Source organism: Podospora anserina, chromosome 2 (assembly GCF_000226545.1).
Source record: "Podospora anserina S mat+ genomic DNA chromosome 2, supercontig 2".
In the NCBI taxonomy this organism is placed as follows: domain Eukaryota; kingdom Fungi; phylum Ascomycota; class Sordariomycetes; order Sordariales; family Podosporaceae; genus Podospora; species Podospora anserina.
Window position 1 is genome coordinate 3,353,971 of NW_001914858.1, and position 23,862 is coordinate 3,377,832.

General features: G+C 54.7%; 9 protein-coding genes across 9 annotated transcripts; 4 read left to right on the forward strand and 5 right to left on the reverse strand.

The window, feature by feature from the left end:
- Positions 1-165: 165 nt before the first annotated feature.
- Positions 166-1,908, forward strand: PODANS_2_9550 (uncharacterized protein; the record flags this gene model as incomplete). Its single annotated transcript, XM_001911728.1, has 1 exon — positions 166-1,908. The coding sequence occupies one exon, from the start codon at positions 166-168 to the stop codon at positions 1,906-1,908; it is 1,743 nt and encodes a 580-aa protein (XP_001911763.1).
- Positions 1,909-2,388: 480 nt separating this feature from the next.
- PODANS_2_9560 (uncharacterized protein) lies at positions 2,389-6,228 on the reverse strand (the record flags this gene model as incomplete). Its single annotated transcript, XM_001911729.1, has 1 exon — positions 2,389-6,228. One exon carries the CDS (start codon positions 6,226-6,228, stop codon positions 2,389-2,391), a length of 3,840 nt encoding a protein of 1,279 aa, XP_001911764.1.
- A 1,042-nt stretch (positions 6,229-7,270) lies between these two features.
- Positions 7,271-13,305, forward strand: PODANS_2_9570 (uncharacterized protein; the record flags this gene model as incomplete). The annotated part of the gene is made up of 2 exons (XM_001911730.1): positions 7,271-12,614; positions 12,689-13,305. 2 exons carry the CDS (start codon positions 7,271-7,273, stop codon positions 13,303-13,305), a joined length of 5,961 nt encoding a protein of 1,986 aa, XP_001911765.1.
- A 433-nt stretch (positions 13,306-13,738) lies between these two features.
- PODANS_2_9580 (uncharacterized protein) lies at positions 13,739-14,991 on the reverse strand (the record flags this gene model as incomplete). Its single annotated transcript, XM_001911731.1, has 4 exons — positions 13,739-13,765; positions 13,821-14,715; positions 14,773-14,878; positions 14,949-14,991. 4 exons carry the CDS (start codon positions 14,989-14,991, stop codon positions 13,739-13,741), a joined length of 1,071 nt encoding a protein of 356 aa, XP_001911766.1.
- A 417-nt stretch (positions 14,992-15,408) lies between these two features.
- Positions 15,409-16,020, reverse strand: PODANS_2_9590 (uncharacterized protein; the record flags this gene model as incomplete). The annotated part of the gene is made up of 1 exon (XM_001911732.1): positions 15,409-16,020. One exon carries the CDS (start codon positions 16,018-16,020, stop codon positions 15,409-15,411), a length of 612 nt encoding a protein of 203 aa, XP_001911767.1.
- A 1,360-nt stretch (positions 16,021-17,380) lies between these two features.
- PODANS_2_9600 (uncharacterized protein) lies at positions 17,381-18,805 on the forward strand (the record flags this gene model as incomplete). The annotated part of the gene is made up of 1 exon (XM_001911733.1): positions 17,381-18,805. One exon carries the CDS (start codon positions 17,381-17,383, stop codon positions 18,803-18,805), a length of 1,425 nt encoding a protein of 474 aa, XP_001911768.1.
- A 507-nt stretch (positions 18,806-19,312) lies between these two features.
- PODANS_2_9610 (uncharacterized protein) lies at positions 19,313-21,571 on the forward strand (the record flags this gene model as incomplete). Its single annotated transcript, XM_001911734.1, has 1 exon — positions 19,313-21,571. The coding sequence occupies one exon, from the start codon at positions 19,313-19,315 to the stop codon at positions 21,569-21,571; it is 2,259 nt and encodes a 752-aa protein (XP_001911769.1).
- Positions 21,572-21,929: 358 nt separating this feature from the next.
- Positions 21,930-22,979, reverse strand: PODANS_2_9620 (uncharacterized protein; the record flags this gene model as incomplete). Its single annotated transcript, XM_001911735.1, has 2 exons — positions 21,930-22,736; positions 22,794-22,979. The coding sequence occupies 2 exons, from the start codon at positions 22,977-22,979 to the stop codon at positions 21,930-21,932; spliced, it is 993 nt and encodes a 330-aa protein (XP_001911770.1).
- A 601-nt stretch (positions 22,980-23,580) lies between these two features.
- PODANS_2_9630 (uncharacterized protein) lies at positions 23,581-23,862 on the reverse strand (the record flags this gene model as incomplete). The annotated part of the gene is made up of 1 exon (XM_001911736.1): positions 23,581-23,862. One exon carries the CDS (start codon positions 23,860-23,862, stop codon positions 23,581-23,583), a length of 282 nt encoding a protein of 93 aa, XP_001911771.1.

Consider the following 23,862-nt stretch of genomic DNA (forward strand, 5'->3'; position numbering starts at 1 on the left):
AGTTTCCATTGTCGGGGTCTAGAATCGGATAGGTGCATATGCACGGACCCTTTTTCATTCTGGCCCCCATCTTCCATTGACACTCACCTCGCTTGGTCTTTGGTTCTTTGACCTTCTCCCGGATACAGAAAACAACTTTACCGTACACGATCTTATGCCCTGGAGATGTCGGGAAGACTCGTCTCATCGGGCATACGCCTGCCAAAATACGTTGCTGGAGATGGGAGACTCGACCTCATGAAGATCTCGCTCTCATCACATGCTCAGCGACAGACATTACAAAGAATATACAGGCAAAGGTCCCAGCATCGCCAATTTCATGTCTCACCTTCTCAGGCAGCAAAATCTAGATTTGACTCCCCCAAGTCGGAGAAAGATGAATCCAGATTCGCCGCTGCCAAGTCGAAGAAAAATGCTCCACAATCAACCCCAGAGCCAAACGCAGCCCAAGACCAGGGGGAGCCACGCGTCACCAGGAAGGAGGTGAAGCGAGAGCGAACGAAAATACTCCTAGAACAACGGGAACAAAAAATCCGAGAGCTAGAAGCACAAGAGAAAGAAAGACTAGAACAGGAAAAACAAGAGGAAGAGAGAGCGGAACAGGAAAGGCAAGAGCTCAAACGACTGGTCAAAGAACAACTAGGCCTAGAAACAGAAAACCCAGCAAAAGAGGAGAAGAGCCGGTCAGAGCAGAGTTCGAATGTCGTCCGCAAGATTTTCTTTTCCGGAGTTGCCTCGGCCGGTGCCCTCGTCTTATGGGAGATGTGGAGGTTTGCTTACAGCACCGAGCCACTCAACGACCAGAAGTTTTCACCATTTGAGATTGTTGACCGGCAACAAGTGTCCCCTACGGCCTTTATCGTCACCGTCAAGCCGGTTGTATCACGCCTGGGCGGTCTCGCCAGCCAGTGGAAGCTGGCATGGCTCGAGACGCTCCAGCACAAACTTGCGTGGGAGGGTACCTGGGCTGTTGAGATCAAACAGCCCGAACTCCAAGTCGCGCGAGATTACACCCCCTTGCCGGAGCTGGATGTGCTTAGGGCTACAAACGAGTACGACACTCGCGGCCGTATCGAACTCTTCCAGCTGCTCAAGGGTCTCTTCTCCCCACAACAATCCATCCCCACGTTCAAGTTCCTGATCAGGAGAACAGAAGGCGGGGAGGTGAGCAGCTGGCTAAGCCGCAGAAAAGTGGGGGACACCATTGAACTACGCGGACCACACCAGAGCTTCAATGTCGTCGCCCGGGCGGGGTACAAGGAAGCGGAAGAGCCCAAAAGGGTCGTGTTTCTCGCCGGCGGAACAGGCATAGCACCAGCCCTCCAAGCAGCCGGGAGCCTCTTCCGGGAACACGGACAAACCTTGAAGAAAATGCCCCAAGTCGACATTTTATGGGCCAACCGGTCAAAAGAGGACATCAAGACCGACAACCCTGTCATTGAGCTTCTCGAGAAACTGAAGGAAATGTCTCGGGGGAAGATCAACTATGTTTGCGTTGTGGATGAGGAGGGGAGATTCATCACCGCGAATGATATCGTCGCCAAGACGCAAATCACACCGCCGCGAAAGTCATGGTTTTGGAATTCTTCAAAGGCCGAATCAACCCGGTCAAAAGACGATGTCAACTGCTACTATCACTCCTCAAAACACCTGATCACTTCTGCGGGTGAGGACTATGAGAAGGTTGATGGGGAGAACCCACGACGGCAGTGCGCCTGCCCTGTTGGAAGGCCGAGCTTTAAGAATCTGCTTATGGTGTCTGGGCCCGAGGGTTTCAACAATCACTTTGCTGGACCAAAGTATTGGGCTGACGGCAAGGAGAGGCAGGGCCCGGTTGGGGGTGTTATTGGGGAATTGGCGAAGAAGTACCCAAGTTTGGCGAGCGATTGGCTTGTGTTGAAGTTGTAATCAAGCAGGATCACGTAACCTTGGATCAGGTTATATGCCATGTAGGAGGTACGTAGAGGGGCCAGCAAGAGACTTTTGGTTTGGGTGGCGGACCAGAAAGAATCTAATGCTAGATATTGTTTGTTGAGCACCAGTCACCACAACATGGCCATAAAATTCTAACGAGTAGAACATGAAGAGAAACTTCCTAGCTATTTAGGAACCTTTTTCTCCCCACATAAACGCCATCCAATGCAGTTAAATAGGTAAATGACAAAGCCCGCACCAACCACACATGCTTCTTCATCCCTATCTTCCCCCCTTCAAATCCCCTGAACCTTTCTGTAAGAAGGCGGCTTCATAGTCCGTTGAATCACCTTTGCCGCCCAAGTTGGGATCAAGCTCATGGCCAGGATCGCCGCAACTCTCCAGTAAAAGCCCCTACCGTACTTGTTAGCCACTGACCCCTCCCCCCAAAAAACACAGCAAGGAAAGAAAAACTTACACCTCCATCAAAAACCCCAAATCAAAATACCCTCCCAAAAACGGCACACTTCCCACAAACACCAAAAACGTGCCCACAATCGACACCACCATCACCCAATGCCACGTCGTAATCTCCACCGCCACCATCAACAGCTCATTCAGCACCAGCACGGTATAACTAACCGCCACCATCCTCGGGCTGTCCACCTCGGTCAAGACCTGGCTCAACCCCTGAATCAGACACCCCTGGTAAATCGACACAAACACCCACACAAAAAAAGTCCGGTAGCTCAAGCTCCTGCCCTCGGTCAATTCTTTGTACAGCTCCGGATACAGGTTCGCCAGCTCCTCGTCCACATCCTTGTCCAGGACAAGACTCAGCACCGGTGCCGCCGTGTAGATGGTGGCGTACCCGACCATCAACCAGTCTTTGTACAACCCCAACGGCTCAAAGTCGACCGCGATGCTAAACATTGTCTGGCACACCGCAATGATCAACCCTCTGTGGATCACAAACTGGGCCAACTTGGCGCTTCGTTTGTACGAGTTCCTCCCGTGCCACACCAGCAGCTTGGTCAAGTGACAAAACTGCTCGATGCTGAAATCAGCCGCAAGACTGGCCTGTCGTCCTTCCTTGCCAACGATACCAACCCCTACATCCGCCGCCTGAATCATACTAACATCATTCCCTCCATCCCCGATACAGCACACCCTCTTCTTGGTATACTCCTTGATCAGCCTCGCCACCTCCGCTTTTTGCGTCGGCGAGCACCGACAAGCAACAACCGTCGGCAACTTCACCGCCACACTGATAAACTCGGTCCGATAATGCGTCAAAAACAACCCCAAACTCTCCCCATCAATCAGCAAGCAGCTGTCCGGCTTGCTCCTCAGAAAGTCAATATGCTCCTGCGCGCTGTCCTTCCTCCTCAACTTCTCCACAGTATGTATATACTGCCCCCTCGCCACCAGCTTACTGCTCACACCCACACACCTCGCCGTCTCAACCTTGTCCCCCGTCAGCATCCAAATCTTGATCCCCGCGTTCCTCAACAGCTCCAAACTAGGCTTCACATCCCTCTGCAGCTTATCCTCCACCCCCGTGACCCCAAGCAACTCCAAATCATGCTCCAGATACCGGCCCACCACCCCCTGCACCCCGGCCTCCCGTCCACTAATCGCCAAAGCCGCCCTCTTATACTCCTGCTCAAACTCCCTGTACTCCGCATTACTCAACCTCTTCCTCCCCACCACCAGCGTCCTCAGCCCCTCCCTAGCCATATTCGCAGTCTCCTCATCCAACCAGTCATTCGCCGCCACAATCCCCGTCATGACCGTATCCGCCCCCTTTTGATAAAACCAAATCTCCCCATCCCCATCCCCTGTCTCATTCAACCTCTCGGCAAACCTAACCACAATCCCCATCCTCTTCCCCTCGCTCGTAAAAGGGAAAATGTCCAATATCCTCACCTTCACCACCACCCTCCCCGTCTCAGTACTCTCCAAAACAATACTCCTCCTGTCCCGATACGCCAACCTCAGCCCAACCGACTCAGTCCACTTCACAATCGCAATCTCATCCGGACTGCTCGCCTGATAAGAATTAACCATCCTCCCCGTCCTCTCATCCTCCTCCGTAGTAGGCGTAACGTTATGACACAGCGCCAGCGCCATCACCACATCCCTCACCCTCGACCCAATCTCCCTCCTCTGCCTCGTAGCCCCAGCCCCCACCCCCGCAGCGCTCGAGCTCGACGGCGTGGCCAAAGGCGGATTGGACACCTGGCTCAGATTCGTAGCACCAAGATTAAACCCCTGCCTCACATACCCCGCCACCTCGTCCATCGCATCATTAGCATACGACACCGTCCCGACATGAATCTTCTTCATCTCCATGTCGTTTTGCGTCAATGTCCCCGTCTTGTCGCTGAGGAGGTACTCGATCCTCCCCAAGTCCTCCGGTATCGTCGACGTCCTCACCACCGCGCCCGGGATCCCGGGGTCCCGCTGGATAAACCATGAATAAACCGATTTTCCCATGTCGAGATTGACACGGAGGGAAATCGGCACGATGGTCGAGAACAGGACCAGAAACTTCATAATCTTGATGTACCACACGTCAGTCTTTGTGTTACCGAAACCTTCCGCCGCGACCAGGATGATGGACAGGGCGAGGGTGAGGAAGCAGAGGATTTTGGTAAGCGAGTTGATTTCGTATTCGAGAAGGCCAGTCTTCGAGCGGGAGGGCGAGGTTGACAGGGCGGAGCGGGTTTGCGGACCGCTGTAGATTACCACCGCCAAGGTGGTGGCGTGTGAGGCAATGACCGTGTTGGCCCAGGCGGTGTTGTCGATGGAGAGGGGAGCTGCCTTGGCTTGCTCATCGCTGCTGGCAAAGGCGTTGGTGCTCACAGCATCCTGCCGTGTGGGCAGCAGCTCCAAGGTGCCGGTGAACTCGTTGACCTTTCTGTCTGGCTTGCCAGCGGTGACGCGAAGGCGAACAAGCTCCTCGATTGGTAGGTTTTGCGAGAGGGGAGAGGCAAGACGTAATTTCCAGTCAGTTTCACCGTCGAGCTGGTCTGTTCTGATAAAGGTTTCTCCGTTTGAGCTTCCCTCAGCAGCTCCTCCGGCAGCGGACTCGACATCCTTTGAGCTGCCCTGCCCAGGATCGACAGGGTGATCGACCAGTAGCGACTCTTCTTTCGGTGGTGGTGCTTCCGGCTCTCCTTGGTGGGCCGCGGCTTCGTTTGAAAGACACTTTAGAACAATGACATCAGCCGGTACACGATGCCCCTTGCTGAGCTTCAGGACATCGCCCACCTTGAGATCCTTTGACTTTTTGCTGATTTCATGAACATGAGACGAAGCGAAGCGGTGTGAGCCGTCAGCCTCCATTTGCTCTTCCTCCTCTCTGATATCCGACAGTCTGTCCCCTTGTGGAATAGCACGTTTTGAACCTTTCCGTACGTGAGATGATTTGAGTGTTTTCCTTGACCGAAGATTCGCGCTACCCACTCCTGGTTCGTCGAACTGCAGTACCGTATACAATTCAGAGTTGGCCTCATTGTCTCTCCTCCTCCTCTCGAGATCATCATAGGCTTCCTTCCCCAGAGTGATCACCAAAACAAACGCTAATGGCGCAATGTACGTGGAAAGATAACCGATTCTCAGCGCCGGAATGATCTGCGACAAGGCCACCAACAAAAAGTACATGTTGAAGAAGAAGGAGAACTCGTTGTACAGCGTCACTGGCAAAAAGCTCCACGCTGTGTACTTGGCGTTTGATATCGAGTTTGGTGGGAACCGTATTACCTGTCGTGAGCCAACAGCCACCAGTCTGGATGACGATGGGTCGTCCTCTTCTTTTTCCTCTTCCTCTTGGTTGTCCTTGCCATGATCTGCGCCTGTTCCCGACATGAAACTAGGCAGCCGGAGTCTCCCAACCCGAAGGGTGTCGGCAGCAAAAGATCGTCGTCGCCGCCGCGGGCCTGAACCACCGCCGTGCTCGCTGAGCAGCGGGGCATCGTCTCTCCCGCCCGTGCTGGCATCGGAGTAGCGTGGGTTGTTTCCATCATCGTCCCTGAGAAGCGCCTCGGCGTCTTCCTCGCCTGCGGCCCGGCTGCGTCCCAGCTCGCCGTATCCATTCCGGTTAGCCCCTCGACGTAGGCCACCCATACGAAGCGTACGCAAAGCTATCCTCGGAGCTCGTCGTTCGGTTTGTTTTGGCTGCTGACTGGCCTGCGACGAGCCAGAGGCGGGAGTCGGGTCGAGTTCTTCGATATCGAGATCTAGTTCGGAGTCCGAGTCGTCCGGCGAGTCTGGCGGAGCAGACGGGTGGTACTGGCTTGGGGGAGGCATTCCCGCATGAGATTCGGGCCCTCAAAAGAGGCGTTGGGTACCAGGGACTGGCTTTTAAATTTTAGACGACCTCCTGTTCTGATTTCCGCTGGTCGGAACTGCCTTCCCTTCTAGAAAATGAGTAGCAACAGTGTCGTCCAGTTCCTTCCTATCGACATGTCTTGTGCTCGACAAAGAGCTTCCATAAAAAGGGTTATTGAGTTTGTGTTGCCAGCGGAGGGGGGGGGGGTGTGGGCTGAACGGAGCCAGTTTTGAGGATACGTTGCCCTTTAGTGCAAAAAGACGGCAAACCTTTCTAAAACTCTCTATGTTCTTGTAGTAGAAAGCAAAAAGCTGCTACCTAGAGATGGGATATATAATAAGAGAGATGTCGAATCTCAAAAATGACGAATGCTCTTCCTGAAAATAATACCTAAGCCACAGCTGGCCAACACTGGGACGTCCTGTTACGAATGCAGTTGCGCACCTGCAGCCGTTTAGCGCATAAATGTAACGGGACTCGGAAGATCGCGGTGTCCTGCTATGTATCTGTTAATGCAATACGGCCCACATGGCTGCGTCACTGTCTGTGCACGTGAAAGCGGCACAGGGTCTTGCCAGCTCCCGCAAGTACAGCCCTAACAGAAGCAGCTGGGCCACTGGAACACACCTGCAGTAAGGACAGCGTTTCCCTTTGGCTTGTGGCAGCGCCTCCGTCATCCATCGCCAGTCTTGCCAACTTGCACCAAGACCAGGAGTGAGACTTGACTGCCTCTGTTCGGATCCAGTCCCACACAAGATGATTCGCTGCTAGAATCCTTTTCTGCCTTTTAAGTCTCCGGTTTTTGCTGTATACTACCTACTAAGTAGGTGATTTTTTTTTTCTTCGCCCCCCCTTTCCAGCTTGGGTTTTGGGACAGGGGCAACAACGGCAGGGTTCCGCCAAACGCGACTTGGTTGCCGTGTGTTCACGAGATGCTAACCGGCATTCTTCAACCATAGTACTTCTATTCTCTTCACCGCGCCATTGCGCATAGTAGCGCATCTTCTAATCAATCTCACAATGTCGTCCGATGCGCCGACGGCATCATGGCATCCCGCCATGATGCCCAATTATCTGGCTGCCGAACCACCTCCAAGTCTCCCAACAGAAGCTACTTCGAGTCCAACACCGAGTCCGCCGCCGCAAAATCAACCCGAAGCCGCCAGAGAGACTCGGCAACTGAGCCATGTTCATGAAACTTCAGAAGACCACGACACGGGTGCTTGGTTTCCGGACTATGGGACTTCAAATGCCGATTGGATGAAGAAGACTACGGACGATGCGCCAGCACCGGCACCGGCACCGGCACCCGCGCCAGTCGAGGATTCAGTTGAACCTGCTCCTGAGAAGCCTGCTTCTGAGGAGAAGGCTGAAGAAACAGCGGCCGAAACTACCAATGCCTCCAAGCACCTCAGCACCATGTCCTTTACCCGAACCGTATCCTCGGAGATGAACTGGAACGACGACGATGACCCCGAGTGGAGTATCACCTCACCTGCGGCCCAGCACGACCCTTCCAAGTTCCTTCCAGAGACAGGAAGGACAAATTCGTTCCCCAATACCTCGCATTTGGAGCAGCAGCCAACCCCAGAATTGGAGCAGGCTCTCCCTGCCACTGAGGCCGAAGACTTGATTAGAGAAATCGAACAAGAAGAGGCCGCTGAAAATGCGGCCGACGCAGGCTTTGACAACCAATTTGGCGAACAGAATGACCACCAGTATATTGGCGGTAACATCACAGGGACTGCCGAGGATGCTCAGGAGGCCAGGTTCGATGAGGGACTTGCCTTGATTCCTTCAGCTGAGCCAGCTGCGCCGCAGCCTGCGAAGAACGACGACGCCGGAGACGATTTGTTCGGAGGGGATGGGGAAAGCGAGGAGGACGACTTTTTCAGCAATGTCAAAGGGGACGAGACCGAACACCAGGATGCATTCGAGCCACAACCCCTGGAACGCAAGTCTACAATGGATGTCTTGAACTCGTTGAATGTTGGCTCAGCACATAACGGTTTCGAACCATTGAAGGAGACAGTCGAGGAAGAAGAGGCTGAGGATGAGGTGCCACAACCACAAGAAACCCAGGAACTCAAGGTGGAGGAGACCCCGGCTGCTTCACAGGACGAGCCGAAGCCCGAAACCCAAGAGGATCTTGATGCCAAGTGGAAGGAGATGTTTGGTGATGAGGAAGAGGAAGAATTCCTCCTCGAGTCCGATACTGAGCCAAAAGAGGAGGTGGACGCAGCTGCATTCTTGGGCAGCGATGACGAGAGTCTGCTCGATGACGAGACAGGCACGGAAGCGCCAGCAGCCCCAGGATATCAGCCAGCACCTACTGCGCCGGTTGCTACCAGCCAATATCTTCCCCAGCCGTCACCTGCAGCTGCTCCTGTAGTCAGCCCATATGTGCCGACTGGAACATCTAGGACCCCAACCCAGGCGAATCCATATTTCCCACCAGCCCCAACTATTCCACCCGCTGCTGTACCTCCATATGGGGTACCTGCCTCTGCTCCCCCAGCCCAAAACTTTGGATATGGCGCCCCTCCACTCCCTGTACAGGAGAAGCCCAAAGCCCAAAGCTTTGTGGATAAAGGCAAGGGCGGGTATCAATCACCATATGATCTTCCAATGGAGGTTGTGAAACCCAAGAAGCGCGCCAGCGCCTTGCCTCTTCAGAGAAACAGCTCGGCCCCCCTTGCCCCCGGACCGGTTGTCCCACCACCACCAAGAAGCGCAAGCTTATACCAGAGTCAACCCATGGCCTCTCCTCTGCCATCGAGCGGTCTTGCTGGGCCCAGTCTGGCGCGCCCTGGCTCCAGCGGCTCGTCACAAGGTCAGGCTCCTGCAGCAGCAAAGAAGACTCCACAAGAGGCCTTCTTTGAGGATCTTCCCATCACAACGAAGCCTCGTCCTGCCTCCCGCAATAAGGGCTTACCATCTCCGTCTCAAACAAGTCCATATGGGCCTCCGGCACAATCAGTGCCGCCCCACGCTGTTCCGCCTCCTGTGAATCATCAAATGGCACCGCCTCCGGGACCTTTCAGCCCCCCCGGATCTCAGTCGGAATTCCCTTCTCTAGTGGCACCCCCCAAGGTCAATCCTTATGCTGCTTTGCCTTCCAGTGCTGGCCTGGCTCCCGCACCTGCGCCTGCAGCCTCGACTCGCTACTCTCCAGCCCCCCCTGGTGCTCCACAGCCGAATGGCCATGTCCCTCCTCCGGCCTTGAGCCGCTTCTCCCCCGCTCCTCCCTCTCGACAAGCCAGTGGTACCTACCCACCACACAGCGCGGCTTCGGCGCCTCCTATATTGCCTCACCAGCCCCGTACTTCAAGCCCGTTGGCTCATTTCGAGATTACCAATGAGCGATCTAGACCACACCAGCCGACTCATCTCGCTGAGAACACTTTGGCAGAGAGACGTAGTGTCAGCTCCATGCACGATTCCAGGCTCCAAAGGGTATCATCTTTGCCCCCAACACGGGAGGTGGAGGAAGAAGACGGTCCATCCGCAGCACAACAGTCCTCCCCTGGCCGTGCGATGCCGTCTCTTCCAATGTCTCCTCCAGAGTCGAAATATGCACCATCAGCGTTTCAAGCAAGACAAACGCCGCCCCCTTCTTCTCACTCTGGCCAAGCCATCTTGTCCCCTCCCAAGCGGGCAATGTCTACCCACAGTCCGTTGGTCATGTCTCCCGAATTTGCTCCGCCACCTAGGTCACAGACACAGTCACCAGGAGCACTCTATGGCAACAGGGTCACCAAACAGGCCGAGCCGCTTCCTCGACCATCATCGGTCCAGGATCTTACGTCTCCTCACCTCACCGGATATGCCCCTCAAGTGCCAGCCCCAGCTGCCCCTGCCTCGACTTCCTCGCGCCCAAGAGGGTTCTCGCTCAACATGAATGTCATTCCGCCTACGGATGGGCGGGAGCATGATCCACTGCAGAGATGGAGGGGCGCTCCTCTTCTTTCGTGGGGCGTTGGCGGTTCAATGGTCACCATGTTTCCCAAGGAGGTGCCGCGCTATGGCATGAACCAGAGTGTCCCGTCAGTTGTGCGTAGTCCTGGAGAAGTCAAGGTCAAGAACGCCAAGGACATTGCCCCGTTAGAGGAGCGCCTAACCAAGTTCCCCGGTCCCCTCAAGGGCAAGTCCAAGAAGAAGGAGGCTATCTCCTGGCTGAGTGCGGGCATTGAAACTCTCGAGCGTGGTTTGCCCAACACTTTTGGGATGCAATCCCATCTGGCTCATGACGATAAGCGGGCGTTTGAGCGGGTTCTCTTGTGGAAGATTCTGCGAGTTTTCATCGAGCATGACGGTATTCTCGAAGGCAACCCTGCCGTTGAGAAGGCCGTAAGAGACTTGCTATCCCCCTCCCCTGCGACAGAAGCCGCGGTTCCGTACCTGAACGGGGGCGCTTCTCTTGGGCTTAGCGATTCACCCGCAACCTCCATGCGGACCGATTCCGTCGACTCGGCCACTGTTGAGAGCATCCGCCGACATCTTCTCAGCGGCGAGAGTGAGAAGGCTATCTGGGCCGCGGCTGATCAGCGTCTGTGGGGTCACGCTCTTCTTCTTGCCAACGCCCTTGCTCCCAACCTGTATAAGCAGGTTGCGCATGAGTTTGTGAAGAAGGAGGTCAACTTCCCTGGCCATAACAATGAGTCGCTTGCCGCCTTGTATGAAGTCCTCTCAGGAAACCACGATGAGACTGTTGACGAGCTGGTGCCCGTTCATGCTCGTGCTGGGCTTCAGCTCGTTGCCAAGGACCCATCACTTGGGCCTTCCAAGGATGCTATGGAGGGTCTTGACAAGTGGCGCGAAACTCTCAGCCTCATCCTGAGCAACAGGAGCGTTGGCGATGCCAAGGCCATTAACTCACTCGGCACCTTGCTTTCTGGATATGGAAGGGCTGAAGCCGCTCATATCTGCTTCATGTTTGCACGCCACAACACCATCTTTGGCGGATTCGACGATCCAAACTCTCACTTCGTGCTGGTTGGATCCGACCACAAGAGGCAGGCTGAGCAGTTTGCCAAAGAGATTGAGCCTCTCTTGTTGAGCGAAGTGTACGAGTATGGCCAAAGCCTTGCCGGGAACTCGAACGTGGTTATTTCGAATCCTCACTTGGCCGCATACAAGCTGCAGCATGCATATGCCCTGGCGGAATACGGGTTCAGAGATAAAGCTTTGCAGTACTGCGAGGTCATTGCTGCGTCGATCACTGCACAGACCAAACGCTCGCCGTATCATCATCACATCCTGGAAAATGCAGTCGAGGATCTTATGAAGAGGCTGAAGTCAGCCCCCAAGGAGGAGTCCAACTCCTGGATCCCCAAGCCAAGCATGAACAAGGTCTCGGACTCGATGTGGAACCGCTTCAACAAGTTTGTTGCTGGTGACGACAATGATGAGTCTGGTCAGGGCGCTGCTGGTGATGCAGCTGAATCCGGGCCGTTTGGCCGAATTGCTGGAGGTACCCCGTCTATTAGCCGGCCTCCATCTGCGAACAACCTGGAGACGTTTGGCGCTGCCATTCCCAGCTACGGTATGCCGGTCGCCTCTGTCTCCAACGGGCCTGTGATGTCCTCGGCGCCGCCAACCAGAGCTGCCTCTCGCTATGCGCCAGGAGGCCCGCCTCAGCCTGCGGCCGGTGCTGGCAATCCGTACGCTCCACGCACTTCCATGGAGCGCAGCTCGGGCGAGTATAACCGGAGTTCCGTTGAGCTGCCCAGGAGGTCTCTGGACATGCAGTCCGGATACGGCCCGGTGAGGACCTCCTCCCCAGCTCAACAGTACACGCCATATGGCGGTGGATACAACCCTGCTGGGGAGTCGCCGCGCAGTCCATCGGTGCAGCAACAGCCTGCTCAGCTCGCTGCAGCCACACCAGGCTACCAACCATATGGATATCCTGGTGCGCCGATCAATGGTGGGAATGCTGCCAGTGATCTGCCCACTCCCACTTCTGAGAAGCAAGGCTTTGAAACCAAGACTGAGGCCGCTGGGACCTCTGGTTATCAGGCCCCCTCGTACGGATATGAGCCGCCATCGTTCACTGCTTACGAGGCACTAAAGGAGGAGGAGAAGCCTGCATCGGAGGAGACTACTGGCGACGGCGGATATGAGCCTCCCTCGTATCAACCATACAGCTACGAACCCCCCTCATACCAGCCTGACCCGCCCTCTAACGAGGACGAAAAGTCTGGTGATGAGAAGCCCAAGCACAAGAAGAAGAGTTTCATGGATGATGACGATGATGACTACCCTCCCATGAAGCCATCATCATCGACACCAGCGGAGAAGAGCAAGGAAGAGAAAGACAGGGAAAACGCAGAGATGTTCCGCAAGGCAGCTGAAGAAGATGGTAGGCCCCCTTTCGCCCCCTTTTTCACCAGTATAACACCGCTGACCATATCACAGCCAAACGCGCCGAAGCAGCCAAAGCGCAAAAGAAAGGATGGGGCTTCGGCTCCTGGTTCGGCGGCAGGAAATCCGACGCCATGCCCCAGCAGCAAGAAGCCGCCGGCACACCCAACAAGCCCATCCGTGCCAAGCTTGGCGAGGCCAATTCTTTCTATTACGACCCTGAGCTCAAGCGGTGGGTGAATAAGAACAGTTCTGGGGAGGACACAGCCAAGAAGGCGACGCCTCCTCCTCCAAAGGCGGGACCGCCGGGTGGTGGTGCTAGGTCTGCGACGGCTAGTCCGTCTTTTCCTCCTCCGGGGGCGGCTGATCCGGGGAGGGCCAGTGCGCCTCCTCCGAGGGTTGCGTCTGTTGGGAACCTGACACCGCCGGGGTCGGGATCTGAGATTGGTTTGAGTGCGCCGCCTGCTGGGCCGGTGGGCATGTTGAGGAGTGCGAGCAGTACTAGCACTGCTAGTGCGCCGCCTGGTGGTGGGGCGAGACCGCCTATGGCGGGTGCGGGACCGGCGAAGAGCTTGAGCAATAGCAGTAGTATCGATGATTTGTTGGGTGCGGCGGGGCCGAGGAGGCCGGGGCAGGGAAAGAAGCCTAGGAAGAGCGCTAGGTATGTGGATGTTATGACGAAGGATTGATTGAGGATTATCAAAGGATTGGGATGGGAATAAGGGTTGGGGGAGATATGTGAATACGCTCATTATGGGGTTTATGAAAGAAGGGTATAATAAAACGGGGGGGGGAGGGGGTGGGGTGTACAGTGGGTTGTACAGTTGACTGTTTTGTATTTATAGAAGCTGAGCCTTTTGTGTAATAACTTTTTGGTTTTTTGCTGGTGTTTGGTGGGTTGGGGTTGCGAATATATGGGGTTCACAGGATTCTCTGTTTTATTATGGCAAATACTGTCTTGCTGTGTCATACATACTAAGGTGTATCTATCTGTCTATCCCATTCTCGATATTAATAACGCTTTTTTTCATTGTGTCGCTATCCGGCCCCAAGCAATCCTAGACAGCAAATAACGCCGCGCTGCAAATCATTACCCGATATCCCATCCAGCTGCTATTCTCTTTACGAACTAAAAGACGAGACGTAATACTACCGCCTGTTAGCAACCCCCCGGTCTCAAGATCTTCATGGAGGAAAAACTCACAGTAACAACATCCTCCATCCCCCCCACCCCACCCCCCACCCCACCGCTAGAATGCGGCACGTAGACATACAGTATCAAAGCGTGCTCGTCGCTAAAACAAGCGATAACCCTCCCCTCCAGCCGTCCCACACTCAACACCCTGCTCCAGTCCTTCCCGTCGACCCTAACAGTAGCCCACTTATCCCTCCCCGCCTCTCTAAACACCGTACTCGGGTGCTCCTCGAGCGGCATCGCCAATTGACTAGGATCCAGCTCAGGGTTCTCCAGCCCGTCCCAGACAGAGGTTATATCCAGCGTGTCAGTTCTCAGCCGTAGCCGCAACGAGCCGTGCATGTTAGCTGATAACTCCAACTTTGGGTCCTTGGTCACGATGTTGTTGTGGGAAGAGGAGGAGGGAGAAGCGGTAGTCAAAGCAAGCTTGGTGAACCGATCGGAGATTGCTTTGAGCTGGAGGAGGGGGGGAAGTTGGATGTGGACGTCTGGCTCGCGGACTTTGGGCTGCATGATTGTTTCTACTGTGTCTGGGTGCAGGACGCGGACGGGGATGTCCTGGGTGATGATCTTTTCGCGTTCTCGTTTCATTTGGAGTTCTAGGGGTTCGGTGGGGAAGGGGGAGGGGTCGTTGAAGGGGTCATTGTCGTCGTCGTCGGCGGCGGGTCTGGAATGAGGGGCTGCTGGGTTGGGACCCCCGGAGTCTTTGGTCATTGTGTGGATTACCATCGATAACATCGGGGCGCCGTCCTTTTTTGTGAGGCGGAGGTTGGCGTTGTGGGAGTTGATGGCGGAGCGGAGGGCTCGTTGGAGGGGGGCGAGGGGGAGCTCGAGGTTGATGGTGTTGGCTGGTTCGTTGGATTGGAGTTGGTAGTTGTCGAAGATTAGGTCTGCTGAGAGGGAGCTAGATAGAGGCGTTAGCTAGCTAGTAGAGGGTAAATGGGGGGAAGGGGGGACATACGCCCAGACTTGTGATCCCACCTCTGGGATCACGGTGAAGCGGACCGTGTCATCGTCGAGACGGATCCAGGCGATCTTCTCGAGGGAGTTCAACGCTGCGGCGAGCTCTGCGAAACATGTTAGCAACAACCCACATAAATGGCAATCAGCGGGCAATAATTTGGTGTGGTAATTTACTTGAAAAAGTCCTGATGTTCTTGAGATCCGTCTTGAACCGCATTTTCAATTTTCATAAATGGCACATCACAGAAAAAAGGTAACACATGTGAGATGAGATGCAATCAATTAAGTTGTGCCGTCGCGTCGTGTCAGGTCACAAGCTTACATCCATGGTACACACACTAAAGCTAGTGCGGGGTAGTACCTGGGGTTCCTGATCTGCCCCGCTATGCTTCCCTAGCCCCCCCGCCTAGATAAACCCCCCCGTCCAGCTGTAGTCTATCGATGACAATTAAAAAGAAATCAGCCAAACGGCGCCCTTCGTAGAAAACCAAACCAGAATCCAAGTTCGTTGCAACTGTACCCTCGCGCCTACCAAAAAATTCCATAGATATCCCCCACATGGTCGTTCATCCGTAACCCGTTTGTACACAATATTGCGCTCATGTCATCATACACAGTCCATCACTTCATCCCGTTATACCTCCTGTGGAGCTTGTGCTTTCCACCACCTCTCCCATCCCGAATCCCTCGCTCTGGCCAGGTCCGGCTGGCCCCATAGTCCCGGCACATAAGGGGGATACTGTGGTGCCTGCCGACGATTCTCTCTTCTCCGGCGAGGGTTCAGTGCGTCGGCAATATATCGAAAAGGCCTCCATAGACGGCTCCTCTTCACCATGTACCCTGCCTGGACCCTCGCCTGATCGCAATACCCACAACTCTTCCAACCCAGATCGCCGAGTGCAGTTTTTTGTTTTGTAGTCGCCTTCCTCAGCTTTGAGACCGTACCAACGCATGGCATAGGGAGCACCGGGTGTCCGCAGGAGTGGTAGGCTTTCTGGCGGCAAATCGGGCATGTTGGACGGTTGTCTGCCACGATGCCAAGATAGTGCTTGATGCAATGACTTCCGAACCGGTGTCCACAAGGTAGCTCACTCCATGTTTCTGTCGTGCCTTCTGGGTTTTCTGTGCCGACTAGGTCGGTGCAGATAGGGCATGACGCTTCCGGGTCTGGGGTTTCAATTTTCTTTTCCGACTCGACAACGGTTGGCCCGCCTTTTCGGTCGTAGAAAGCTACCATTTTCCCCATTCTGCTGTTTAGGTGAAATAACGTCTGGAGCAGAAGAAAAAAAGATAATAAGAGGGGAGAGCTTTTGCTGATAACAGCGGCGATTTCTGTCCAAGTCCAAGGCCTGCCTGTGGCTATTTGCACTGGCGGTACAGCCCCGGGTGACATTCAGATGAGTTGAAAGGGGGGGGGGGGGTTGTTGGGAAGGAAGGAGTCCCCTTTTTGCTTTTTGAGCAGCGTTCGGCGAGAAAATAGGCGTGGAGCGGAGGGCGGACAAGGCTGCCAGCAAAAGGCAGATTGGCTGGGCTGAGTTTCTAAGCCCGAAAGAACAACATGAGAGAAACAAGCGCGAGCAAAAGAAAAGAAGTGGAAGAAAACCAGGACTCTTGGGGACAGCACAGCTGAATGTCAAGAAGAAGAAGAAGATGGAGAAAGGGCAGGGCAGGCTGCCAGAATATATTTTGCACGCTCGATGTGTGAACTTCAGAACCAAACGACAACTGGTACCCGGAGCTCGGCCTCCCTAACTTATACCATCCACATCAACCTTAAAAGGCATGCGTCGAAGCAAACTTGACAGATGCCGGCGCGCCAATGAAATGACGCAGACACATGATCATGACCTCTCCCTCCACACTCTTGCCTAGGCTCAGCGCCGGTCCCGTCTGCCAATGGGGGTCAATCAAAGCTAACAGCTCCCGTCAGCTAGGGCTACCCAGGACTCCCGCATCAACCTGCGTCCCTGAGGCGCCTAAATTCCGACAGCTAGCATCTCGACGGGCTGCTTTCGTACGATTTGTGCTTTGGAGATTTTGAGTTTCTGCTACACGTCCTGGCATCCCCCAGCCCTAAAACGAAGCCGTTGTTTCTTCCCAGGCCCTCTTCTGTGCCTTCACCATGTTTGCTCCTTGAGGTGAGAGGACCTGGCCCGCAAGGTTCTTTCGAGACATGCATCACGGGTGGGGCACCTGATGGATCCACGCGGGCATCGAACCCACAGGCCACAGGTTCTCTCGAACTGCAACTCTCCGGCAAATGCAGATATGATTTGATGTATCGCTTTTCCCGAGGTTCTGGGAGGGTGTTGAAGAAGGTGAGCTCATGACTGCATTATTCTCTCTTGCCAGTAGCTTTCGTGCGTGGCTTCGTGAAATGGTCGGCATTTCTTATCACCTTATCTACATGCTTCCCCCCCCCCTTGCTGCCCACCCCCGCCGAACAGCCTTGGCAAGACACGGCCGCTTGGCAAAAGGTGAGGACCGACCACCGACCGCAAAACGCCACAAGAAAGTACACTGCGCAAACACGACCGTTGACACCTTGACACCTTGACACCTTGACAGCCCTGTCACCAACCACCACGTCGCATCACGCATACACGATGGATTCCGCTCCAGCCCAGTCCACTGCGCTCGTTCGCAAGCGGACAGATACAGAACTGATGCCACCACCTCCTCGAGCAAAACGCATCAAACGACCAAAGCGAGTCCTGGACGAGGATACCTACACCGATGCCTTGTCCCACATCATCGCCCGCGACTTCTTCCCCGGCCTGCTTGAGAGCGAGACCCAGCAAGAATATCTCGATGCCCTGGATTCCAAAGATGACGAGTGGATTGCGAGTGCTGGCCGCCGGCTCCAGCAAGTAGTTATGACACCTGGCCGACGACGAAACCTCGCGACTCCTTTGCGGCAGCCCTTGCAGACAACAACGGGTCAGACACCTCTGAATTTCGTGGGTGACACGCCTGCCTCGATCGCATCATCTTCGGTAACAGCCGCGACCAACAAGGCAACAAATGTGGACACCAACATGTCTCTTGCAGCCTTCCAGTCGAAATACACCTCGGAAGACAACGAGTCCTTTTACAAGCTGCTCGACAGACAAAATCAAAAACACGTCGAGAAATACGCCTGGCTATGGACTGGAAACAAGCTACCTTCAAAACAACAGCTTAAACAAAAGGAGGTGCAGGCCAAGTTGCTCGCTCAACGGGGCGCGACGGGTCTAACAGACGATGGCTTCAAAAAGGACCGACTCGCCATAATGGATCAGGATGCTTTTGACCGCCCGGCAGCACCAGACCAATGGAAGTTCAAGCCACAAAACGAGCTCATGTTCACGCCTGCTGGCATCGAAGGGGTGGAGACGGTGTCGGAAAGAAGAGAAAGGGAATCAAGAATGGATCAGAAGAGGGTCGTCTACGAGAACACAAGAGTGCCGGGCCCAAATCTGAAAATCACCACTGAAGGTGAAGAAGATAGGTCTCGGGCTGGATCACCTACTCTATCCGAAATCCGAAACGCCATCGCCGGCAAGAGAAGAGCGTGTGACACGGAAACTAAAGCTAGCAGCGTCGCGGGAGGGGAAACGCCAAGGGTGAACGGCTATGCTTTTGTTGACGATGAAGAGCCGGAGCCAGAACCGGTCAGGAGGTCAAAATCATCAAAGGCACCGGTCATCAATCTTGGTCCGGGGGATGCAACACCTAATCCGTTCAAAATCCAGGAACAGCGGGGACGAGAGGCGCTGCATCATCGGATGGTGGAGAGAATATCGCAATCCAAGAGAACGAGCGCGAGGCTGGGGGTGACTGGGAAGGTGGAGAGGACGCCGGCGCCCAAGTTTCCTAGTAGTCCTAAGGTTGGGGCTCCGGGGCTTACACCTGCTGCGCAGAGGTTGTGGGGGAAGATTGGGGGTTCTGGGAGGGGGAACGAGTCGCCTTTTAGCGGGTCGGTGAAGGCGACTCCGAGGGCGGCGACGCCCAAGCTGAAGGGATCGGGCTTGAAGAGTATGGGGAAATAGATGGGGCGGCAGCATGGGAATGGGAGTTTGGCCTGTGATACCCTAGAGTTTTCCATTTGATTTGAATGTTTTGTACTAGCATTTTAGATAGCGACGTGGCTTGTAGTCGGGAATGTACAATGTATTGCGGAATATATGATGGTACCTTTCTTGAGGTGTTCCAAACGCGCGTGGCCATCCCGCGCCCGCCAAAAACAGTGGGGCTGGTTGTGTCCCGAGTCCACGGATCACTACCGGCCGCTAGGCAGGGGCCCCCGGCTCAGCTTGGGACAGGGGCTGGATCAACGTCACTCCCAAATTTTTGCGGCTCTTTCCAATTTCCTCGGCTCCGTGCCCACGAACCGGCCAGCTCCATTCGGAGTTTAGGAACATCCACACAGTCTACGATATCACTCACCCAGCCTCACAATATGAGAGGTGTATCGCAGCACAATATCTCTCGATAACGACTTTCTTTTTTTTTCTTTTTTTCACAATCGAGAATTGCGGGATTAACTGCAGCGCAGAATGAGGTTAGCGGACCTCCTCGTCGACCTGGCCGCCGTGGCCAGTGCGTCGAAAAGCGTGGCGGCCAAGCATGTCGCGCTGAGGGCGAGGCAGGTGGAGAGGTATGGGCAGACGTCGACTATATTGAGGGATGCTCTTCTTGGGAGGCAGAAGGCAGCACAAGGTCAAAAAGAGGAACCACCAAATGTGGAGAGGGGGGATGAGGAAAAAGCAACACCACCACCACCAGCCGAAACTCACCAGCAGCCAGAGCCGCCAAAAGAAAAGGAGGTGTCGGGTGCCATTCCCAAGGAAGCACCACCGCCGCCGCCGCCGCCGGAAGAGACAACACAACCCGCTCCTACCCCAGAAAAGAAACGCCCAACCCAAGAATTCAAACCAGCCCCCTGGGCAGAAGGTTCCATCGCCCTTTTGAAGCAGGGGTTTGTCCCGCCCAGAAGACCACCAACTTCCCTCCCCAGCATTGGAAAACAGAAGATCGACATCCCTCTTCTGAAAGTTGACGAGACAGAAGAGGTAGATGTCAGTTCTCTGTTTCACACGTCTAAGGGGTCCAAAATCCTGGAGGCCTTGAAGTCGAAGGAGGACGAAACCAAAGAAGCGGCAGGGGAGTACGTCCAGGTTGCTGAGGCTGGCAAAACCGAAAACAAGGTGGTTGAAAAAGAAGAAGAGCAGCCATCAAAGGAGGTTGACTCGGCGCCGGCGGTGAAAGACGTGATATCCGAACCGACCAAAGAAGTCGTGGCAGAGCCAGTAAAGGAAGTCGTCTCCAAGCCTTTGAAGGAAGCCGTTTCGGAACCCATCAAAGAAGTCGTCTCCGAGCCTCTGGAAGAGGTCCTCTCAACCCCCGAAAAAGAAGCCACAGCAGAAACCACCCCCCCTCCCCCATCACCACCACCACCACCACCCGCACAATACGAACTCCGCGAGTCCCGAGTCCCCTCCACCCGCCTCGGCCGCCTCTGGAACTACGGCGGCCTAGCAGCAGGCATGCTTGCCGGCGCAGTCACCGAGTCCGTCTCCCGCACCTTCAACGGCTCCTCCTCCTCCTCCTCTTCTTCTTCCGTAATGCTCTCCCCATCAAACATGACCCGCCTAGTCAGCAAACTCTCCCGCATGCGCGGTGCAGCCCTCAAGCTAGGCCAGATGATGTCCTTCCAGGACGCAAAAATGCTACCCCCCCCTATCCAAGAGGTCTTGCAACGTGTCCAAGACAGAGCAGATTACATGCCCTCCTACCAGCGCGACCGCGTCCTCGGTCAGAGCTTGGGAGAGAACTGGAGGGAGCTATTCAGTGAATTTGACGAGAAACCTATTGCAGCCGCCTCGATAGGGCAGGTTCACCGCGCGGTGTTGAAACAGTCTGGGGAGAGGGTTGCAGTCAAGATTCAGTTCCCGGGTGTGGCGGAGAGTATCAATTCTGACTTGGACAACATTGCCGTGTTGCTGACCGCGACAAAGCTGCTCCCGAAGGGGTTGTACTTGGATAAGACGATCGAGAATGCGAGGTTGGAGCTGGGGTGGGAGTGTGATTATGAGCGGGAGGCGGAGTGCGCGGAGAGATACAGGCAGAACCTGCTGTCGGATGAGGTGTTTGCCGTGCCGGGGATCTATCCCGAGGCGAGCGGGAGGCATGTGCTGACGATGGAGTGGATGTCTGGCACCGGAGTGACGCGCATCGCACCAAACCTGACGCAAGAACAAAAAGATTGGATCGGGACGCAGATCTTGAGGTTGTGTCTCAGGGAAATCACAGAGTTCAAATTCATGCAGACGGACCCGAACTGGACGAATTTCTTGTACAACCCCCAGGAAAACAAGCTGGAGCTGTTGGACTTCGGGGCGTCGAGGGAGTACCCTGACTCTTTTATCAAGCTGTATGTCCAGCTTTTGGAGGCTTCGTCACGGAATGATAAAGATGCGGTGAAGGAATTGTCGGAGGAGTTGGGGTACTTGACTGGTCATGAAAGCAAGCAGATGCTCGAGGCGCACTTGACGAGCGTGATGACGCTCGCGGAACCGTTCATGGAGACGGCGCCGGAGGTGTACGATTTTAGGGATCAGACGATTACGGAAAGAGTAAAAGCGCAGATTGGGGTCATGATACATGAGCGGTTGGCGCCGCCGCCCGAGGAGACGTATTCGTTGCATCGGAAGCTGTCGGGCGCGTTTTTGCTGTGTGCGAGGTTGGGTAGCAGGGTGAGGTGTAGGGAGTTGTTCCAGGACGCTCTGGAAAAGTCGGGGTATAAGAAGGACTGATGGACATGTGTAAGATCGTGTAAGATGAGTTGTTTAAATCATGCAGAAAGCGTCAAGGCAAGCTGTGTCGTGTCTTGGGTAGAATACACCTGGAGAGCATGTCTGCTAGAGGAGATCATTATCATACCAACCCCCTCCACGAATAATCACAACTACATCCGGCATCGAGACAAGTAAACGTGCCCTAGCGCTTACTATAGCTATGTCTGACTTAATGATATTATAGTTGGAATGTTAATAGTAACGACCAACGAACCGACTAATAAACGACCCGCTCACCGTCACTATCAACCAACCATTCCAACCACCTACAAACCTCTACCCTTCCCAACTCGTGCCCCATAACCCCCCAAACAAATCACCGATCCTCCACCGTCCTCCGAGCCCAAGGCAGCAACTTCTTCTCCTTACCCGCCACCTTCTTCCTCCTCCTCTCAATCGCCCTATCCACCTGCCCCTTCTTCATCCCCTTGAACGTCTCCACCACCACCCTCTTCTTCTGCTCGCTCCTCTTCAGATAGAAAGGATTCTTCCCCTGCCTCACCAGCTCCTTCTCCTTCTTCTTGTGCTCATCCAGCACCTTTTGCGCCTTGTCCTTCCTCTCCTGCGCCTTCTTCTTGCTCTCCATCGACAGCAACGCCTTCTGCAGCTTCTCCTTCTCCTCCGCGTTCTTGCTCTTCTTGATCGCCACCCGAAGCTCCTGCATCTCCTTCTCGCGGTACTCATCCAAAAAAGCGTACGCTTTTCGGGCTTTGATCTCGTCTATTTTCGACGTGGCCGACATGGTGGAGGGCGCAAAGAAGCGGGGGTCGCGATGCTGGGGTTTGGTCGATGTTGGGTCGAGGAGGAAGTCACGGCGGCGGGAGACCTGGCGTTTTGACGACAACTCGACAGGGGCGTGTTTGCTTGTGCGGGAGGGCTTTTCCAGGGGTTTCTTGTGATTCTTCTCAAGAGAAAACTTGTTGTCGTTGTTGCTGTTATCCCGAGAGCTGGACGCTTCGGAAGCGGCGCTGCTGGAGCGGCGCTTGCGCTTGTTGAGCTTGTCGCCTAGGGCTGCTTGGGCTTTGGCGAGGGCGCCAAAGGAGAGCTGGTGGGTGGGTTGGGGGGTGTCATCTTCCGATTCATCCTCGCCGTCTTCGGGGTCTGAGCCGAGTTCGGAGTTTTCCTGGGAAGATTTTGTTAGCATTTTGTTCTGAAAGTGAAAATATGGCGAGTTGCAAACCTCATCGCTGCCGCTTCTCATCTCAGCCTCACTCATCTCCTCGTCTTCACTGTCAAACCCGGCACCCTCCTCACTTGGCGCATCGCTCATCTCCTCGACATCTGATTCAGGCTCCGGCTCATACCTGGGGCGAACCCGCCTCTGCAGGAGAGTGGCAGGCGGCTGCTTGCGTTTGACGGATGACATGGTGGTTTATGAGTGACGCTTGTTTGCAAAGTATCGGCAGGAGTGATGAGCGTGAATGAGAATAACTGAGTCAGGCAGTGAGATTCTGTGTCGCTCGTTTAGATTGTTTGACGGTGTGTAGTGTCGGTGCCGTGTTGGGTGGTTGATGAGATTTCGCGATAGAAGGCGAACCTTGATTGATGCCTTGTCGTTGACCAGTTGGAAAAAAATGTTGGAGAGCAAGCGACGTGCTGCACTAACAAAAACGGGTGGAAAGTATGGTGGTAACTGTTTACACCGTACATAGACCCACTTTTCGCGGATGGCTATGTTCTTTATAGCAGTATGGCAACAGCCATCAGTTCAACGGAGCAGGATACAAGAAATTCACAGGTAATTCGAAGTTCCACAGGCTCAATAGCCTACAAGAATATTTATATTCATACCATCCGCATACAGCCCCAAATCAAGTCATCGTCTTCATCAAGTGCAAGCAACAAACTCTGGTATCATTCTCCCTAACAAAATCACCACCCAAACGCCATTCCCATGATCGCTATGACATCAAACCTAACAGACCGCCCATTCATGACATAAACTGTACAAATCCGCTCCCCAAGCCTTAAAACCGCGGCCTTTTACTAGGAGCATCACCGCCACTGCCCCTCGACTCCCGCGCTCTCTTCCTCTCAAGCTCCTCCATCATGATCCTCTCCCCAGCACTCATCTTCTTCGGCTGCGCAACCATGACCTTCTTGGGCGCCCCAGCAAGCGCGTTCCTGAACACATTCTTCGCCGCCGGTGGCTTAACCCCAAACTTCAACGACACCTTCGCCGGTGGTGCCGCCGCCGCCGCCCCCTCAGCAGGCTTACCCTCCCCCTCCTTTAACTCCCCCTCCTTCAT